A 5,990-nucleotide genomic window follows, 5' to 3' on the forward strand; every position below is an offset into this window, starting at 1 on the left:
TTAGTTTCAATTCTGAAAGCCTGAATCTATCATCTACTTAAGGGAGGCCTAAAGACTGAATGTTCCTCTCAAAGGTGACAATCTCGCTTTCTTAAAAGGAGGTAGCTATCAAACCATTAAATTGGCAGCATTTGGCATTCTTGACATTTTAACTGTAAGAGAAATAAACTACTAAATATTTTATTTCTAAGCAAAGGTAAGAGCTCCAGCATAAATCTCTCATATACTGGTCAAGAAAGTCACAATACATTTTAGGAACCTAATGAATACATTCAAAATTTGACAAATGGTCAAATGGTCAAACAAATGGACAAATGGTCAAACATGGTCAGTTCTATCCCAAATCTAAAAATCAGATTTAAAGATAAGGTGCCAAAAAGCTATTCTGGAGGTTACAAACACCACTTATTTTTAAGTAACACAGTCACACTGCTTTAAACTCAATTGCAGAGATCTACACTTTATGATTATCCTCAGTGTCACGGCTAGAGAATAATTTTTGAGGATGGCACTCATTCTTCTACCTATTTACCTGTCTTACCTGTCAACAAATACAGAACTGAACTGTCAGCCATAAGCACGTTACAAACAGATCCAGGATAACTATGCAAGAGACGATGACATAGCTTAACCAGACTCTGAAAGACGTAACGTGTTTCGATCACGCTTGTACAAAGAGAACAGTCATGTCTGTATGACTAAGGTTCTCTAAACATAACTTCTGTGTTTGTGATAGACCCCTAGAGTGTGCCAGTTTTCTGCATCAGGATGGAATGAAGGGAAGTGCTCCTTCTAAAGAACCGAGGGGGAGGGGACTACAGGAAGTCTCCTGTAGAAGAGTGTTTTGTAGGACTGCAAATTACTTGTTACTATGAAGCAGTTCCTAGGGTCTCTTCTAGTTTGAGGTTCAAGACAAAGGAGAGAAATATTTCCGTCCTTGAGCTCTTTCCGAAGTAATATGGACACATCATAATCTATTCTACAAGTACAAAGAGATCACCAATTCTCTAAGAATATAATTTACATATACATGTTAGCCTGCATTAAAAAGAAAACAGTTTCCATAAAGGGCAGATTTTAGAGCTGTATGACCCATATGGCTAAAAATAAATCAGGTGGAACTCAAAATGAAGTTTTTACTAAAAGCTCAAGGATAAAAATGAACTCAACATCTGACAATAATTACCAAGTTTTAAAATGTATATCCAAAAGATAACCTCAGAAGGACCAGGTTTATTTATCCTATAGATAGAGCAGCTCAAGATGTTGAGAGGCATCATTTGTTTAAATTATGACAATGTGATTGTTTTCAAAGTGTGTTTATTTAGGGGAAAAAGTGATAAGTATTTAGTTTCATAATTTAAACAAATCGAAAATTTGTTTTAAACAAATTGTATCAAAGAGCTATTCAATATACTTAATTACTTTAACTTTCCATAAAAACCGAATAAAAATCACATTTGAATGATTTACTTTTACATTTTTATCTGATTGTTTCCATCAGATGTACTATACATCCAAGCACAAGAGGCAGATATCTTCTGAGAGATGCAAGAGTTGTTCTTTCATGAATGCCCTCTAAGAATAGTGAAACAGCAATTTGTATATATGCATTCAAGTGCATATATATATATGTACTTCAAAAAGCAAAGCGTCATCTCTTCATCCATTGTTAACTTAATGGTAAGAATGGGGGCCACCGGGCATCGGTGGAGCACCGGAAGGTCCTGAAGGCACTTGAAAAGGATTGTTGGGACTGGGATAGAGTCCTGGTGTGGGATATGATCCTGCAGGGGCAGGATATGACGCTGGTGGTCCCCAGGCTCCTGGTGGAACAGTGCCCCATGGAACAGGTGGTGCAGCCCCTGGTGCTTGGGGAGGAGGAGGGGCGGGATACGGCCCTGGAGATGGATATGGCATATTAGGGGTAGGATACTGCCCTCCCATTCCTGGTGCCCAAGGTCCAGAAGACATGGATCCCCATGGACCTAAAGGACCAGCTGCAGCTGGATCTGTGGGCGCACCATAGGGTCTTGGAAGCTCTGGAAAGGGCATATTTGGTGTCGGATATGGCCCTGTGGGGCCAGGGCCTGGCACAGTTGGGGCTGGATAAGGACCACCAGGTGGGGGGCATGATGGTCCAGAAGGAGGAAAGGGTGCAGGGGGTCCTGGAGGTGGTCCGGTGGGAGGCACAGAGGGATACATTCCTGTTGGTGCTGGTCCAAAAGGCACAGTGGAGGGTGTTGCACTTGGTGGGAGTCCAGATGGCACAGAAGGTGAAGCACTTGGGTTATTCCAAGGGTTGGAACCTGGCCAGCCTTGAGGAGGTTGGCCGGGTTTTGTATTGCTCACAGCAGAGGTTTTGGCAGGGGAGTGTTCAGGTAGCGCATCTGCCAACGAAAATTCATCAGACATTTTCCCGGCAAGATCCGAACCCGCAGCAAGGTCTAGAAGCGGCGATGGGTCCGAGGGAACTGATCGCTGAAGAACTGAGCGCAGCCCGACCGACAGCAGCGGCGACGGAGATGGGGGCGGCAGCAGCACCAGCAGCGCGCGGCTCCAATCTGTGGTTTTATGCCGCACCCCAACTCACCTTTCCCCTTAAGCAAGCATAAGTTGGTTTTCTACATTTGAGACCCTGTTCTGTTTTGTAATTCAGTTCCTGTGCAGCCAAGTTTACATTCCGTGTAGTAGTGATATCTTATGATGTTTCTTTTTCTGTGTGACTTATTTCACTTAGAATCATCGTACCTGAATCCACTCATTATGCTTCTATGGGCCTGATGACATAGATTTCATTGCTGAGTGATATTGCATTGTACGTAAGTACCACAACTTCTTTATCCATTTTTCACTTTCTGTGATATTGAACTTGTACTGTAAACGAGGTTCTTGTAAACAGAGCCGGCCCAAACTTTGGGGTGGCTGTGTCTTTTGGATTTTAATTTCCCTAAGCTATAGGACCATAAGTGGAAGTGCCCTAGGCTCTGTTGCTTTGTTTTTTGGATGTTTCAGGAAACACCATACACTTCTCCAGAGTGGCTGCTGGCAATTTACATGCCGCCCATCAGCATAACAAGGCTCCCTGTTCTCCATGGCCTGTCCTGCCTTTCTGGATTTTACACTTTTTTCAGATAGCCCTTTTGACCGGGGGGGCAGTGAGACTTCATTGTAGTGCAGATTTCCTTTGCAAGCTTGCTTGGTTGGCCAAAAAGGGCGTATGCGTTTTTTCCTGAATATATTCAGGAAAAAACGCATACGCCCTTTTTGGCCAAGTGCATCATTGTGGACGTTCTGCCTCTTTTCCTATGCTTTACATGCAATTCCAGTCTACCTCCTGAAATCGGTTTCCTGCAATTCTGCCCCGCTTTCAACTCCTCTTGGCAGCCTTACTTTAATATATTTTTGGAAGATGGCTGTCATTTATAACTCTGCAGGTTTGTGAATTACAGTGCCCCTGAGCTCCTTTCTTCAACTCGCTTTCTTGTGAGCTGGCCGCAACACCGCAGGATTGCTTCGGGCCCTAGTGTGGTTCCGGCATGGCACGCTGAACCTTTGGTTAATTCCTCTTCCTGGTGGGAAATGAGAGTTAAATTTGCCCGTCCGGACACCTCCACCTAGTCTCTCATTGGTTCTCCCTATTCCTGTTCATTTTCCACAGAAATTGCAAACTGGGCCAAACAGGAGGTTAAAGGCACTGACTCTCCAAGTGGGGAGAGTGTTAGTAAAGCGACTGGAATGTTGCACCCGAGTACCAGGGGACGAAAACTGAGACACATTTGAACACGTTTTCCGATCACATGGTGGATCATACTCTGGGTTCCACATGCATGTTTTAGCTGAAGGAAGAATCCCTTAAACCTGGAGAGTTGAGACCCATGGAATGGGTACCATGCAATATGACTTCAAAGGGTCTGCATTTGCTCACCGAACCTCACCAATCCTATCACTGCTGCACTTATGCCGCTGTACACATGCTTGATTCTCTTTCGGAGACATATAAATCCATAGGTTTTAAGATTCTTACTAGTCAGGTATATTCTTAGGCGTTTAATATGGGGTGTTGAGTCCACTTCATTGAGCAAGGAGTAGCTCTTGTCTATTACATATTTGGCTTATGGAACGGTATCTGTGCTAATTTCAATCTCTGGTTTTATGCAGCACCCCAACTCACCTTTCCCCTTAAGCAAGCATAAGTTGGTTTTCTACATTTGAGGCCCTGTTCTGTTTTGTAATTCAGTTCTTGTGTAGCCAAGTTTACATTCCGTGTAGTAGTGATATCTTATGATGTTTCTTTTTCTGTGTGACTTATTTCACTTAGAATCATCGTACCTGAATCCACTCATTATGCTGCTACGGGCCTGATGACATAGATTTCATTGCTGAGTGATATTGCATTGTACGTAAGTACCACAACTTCTTTATCCATTTTTCGCTTTCTCTGATATTGAACTTGTACGTAAACGAGGTTCTTGTAAACAGAGCCGGCCCAAACTTTGGGGTGGCTGTGTCTTTTGGATTTTAATTTCCCTAAGCTATAGGACCATAAGTGGAAGTGCCCTAGGCTCTGTTGCTTTGTTTTTTGGATGTTTCAGGAAACACCATACACTTCTCCAGAGTAGCTGCTGGCAATTTACATGCCGCCCATCAGCATAACAAGGCTCCCTGTTCTCCATGGCCTGTCCTGCCTTTCTGGATTTTACACTTTTTTCAGATGGCCCTTTTGACCGGGGGCAGTGAGACTTCATTGTAGTGCAGATTTCCTTTGCAAGCTTGCTTGGTTGGCCAAAAAGGGCGTATGCGTTTTTTCCTGAATATATTCAGGAAGAAACGCATACGCCCTTTTTGGCCAAGTGCATCATTGTGGACCTTCTGCCTCTTTTCCTATGCTTTATATGCAGTTCCAGTCTACCTCCTGAAATCGGTTTCCTGCAATTCTGCCCCGCTTTCAACACCTCTTGGCAGCCTTACTTTAATATATTTTTGGAAGATGGCTGTCATTTATAACTCTGCAGGTTTGTGAATTACAGTGCCCCTGAGCTCTTTTCTACAACTCGCTTTCTTGTGAGCTGGCCGCAACACCGCAGTATTGCTTCAGGCCCTAGTGTGGTTCCGGCATGGCACGCTGAGCCTTTGGTTAATTCCTCTTCCTGGTGGGAAATGAGAGTTAAATTTGCCCGTCCGGACACCTCCACCTAGTCTCTCATTGGTTCTCCCTATTCCTGTTCATTTTCCACAGAAATTGCAAACTGGGCCAAACAGGAGTTCAAAGGCACTGACTCTCCAAGTGGGGAGAGTGTTAGTAAAGCATCTGGAATGTTGCACCGACTACCAGGGGACGAAAACTGAGACACATTTGAACACGTTTTCCAATCACACGGTGGATCATACTCTGGGTTCCACATGCATGTTTTAGCTGAAGGAAGAATCCCTTAAACCTGGAGAGTTGAGACCCATGGAATGGGTACCATGCAATATGACTTCAAAGGGTCTGCATTTGCTCACCGAACCTCACCAATCCTATCACTGCTGCGCTTATGCCGCTGTACACACGCTTGATTCTCTTTCGGAGACATATAAATCCATAGGTTTTAAGATTCTTACTAGTCAGGTAGATTCTTAGGCGTTTAATATGTGGTGTTTAGTCCACTTCGTTGAGCAAGGAGTAGCTCTTGTCTATTACATATTTGGCTTATGGAACGGTATCTGTGCTAATTTCAATCTCTGGTTTTATGCAGCACCCCAACTCACCTTTCCCCTTAAGCAAGCATAAGTTGGTTTTCTACATTTGAGGCCCTGTTCTGTTTTGTAATTCAGTTCTTGTGTAGCCAAGTTTACATTCCGTGTAGTAGTGATATCTTATGATGTTTCTTTTTCTGTGTGACTTATTTCACTTAGAATCATCGTACCTGAATCCACTCATTATGCTGCTACGGGCCTGATGACATAGATTTCATTGCTGAGTGATATTGCATTGTACGTAAGTACCA

The 5,990-nt window shown here is 43.5% G+C and overlaps 1 protein-coding gene across 1 annotated transcript; it reads right to left on the reverse strand.

Moving 5' to 3' along the window:
* Positions 1 to 494: 494 nt before the first annotated feature.
* LOC309978924 (MAPK-interacting and spindle-stabilizing protein-like) lies at positions 495 to 2,555 on the reverse strand. Its single transcript, XM_082865780.1, has one exon. It carries the CDS (start codon positions 2,413 to 2,415, stop codon positions 1,678 to 1,680), a length of 738 nt encoding a protein of 245 aa, XP_082721906.1. The 5' UTR covers positions 2,416 to 2,555; the 3' UTR covers positions 495 to 1,677.
* Positions 2,556 to 5,990: the final 3,435 nt, after the last annotated feature.

Source organism: Leucopleurus acutus (genome assembly GCF_964270905.1).
Source record: "Leucopleurus acutus genome assembly, contig: HAP1_SCAFFOLD_157, whole genome shotgun sequence".
Taxonomy (NCBI): domain Eukaryota; kingdom Metazoa; phylum Chordata; class Mammalia; order Artiodactyla; family Delphinidae; genus Leucopleurus; species Leucopleurus acutus.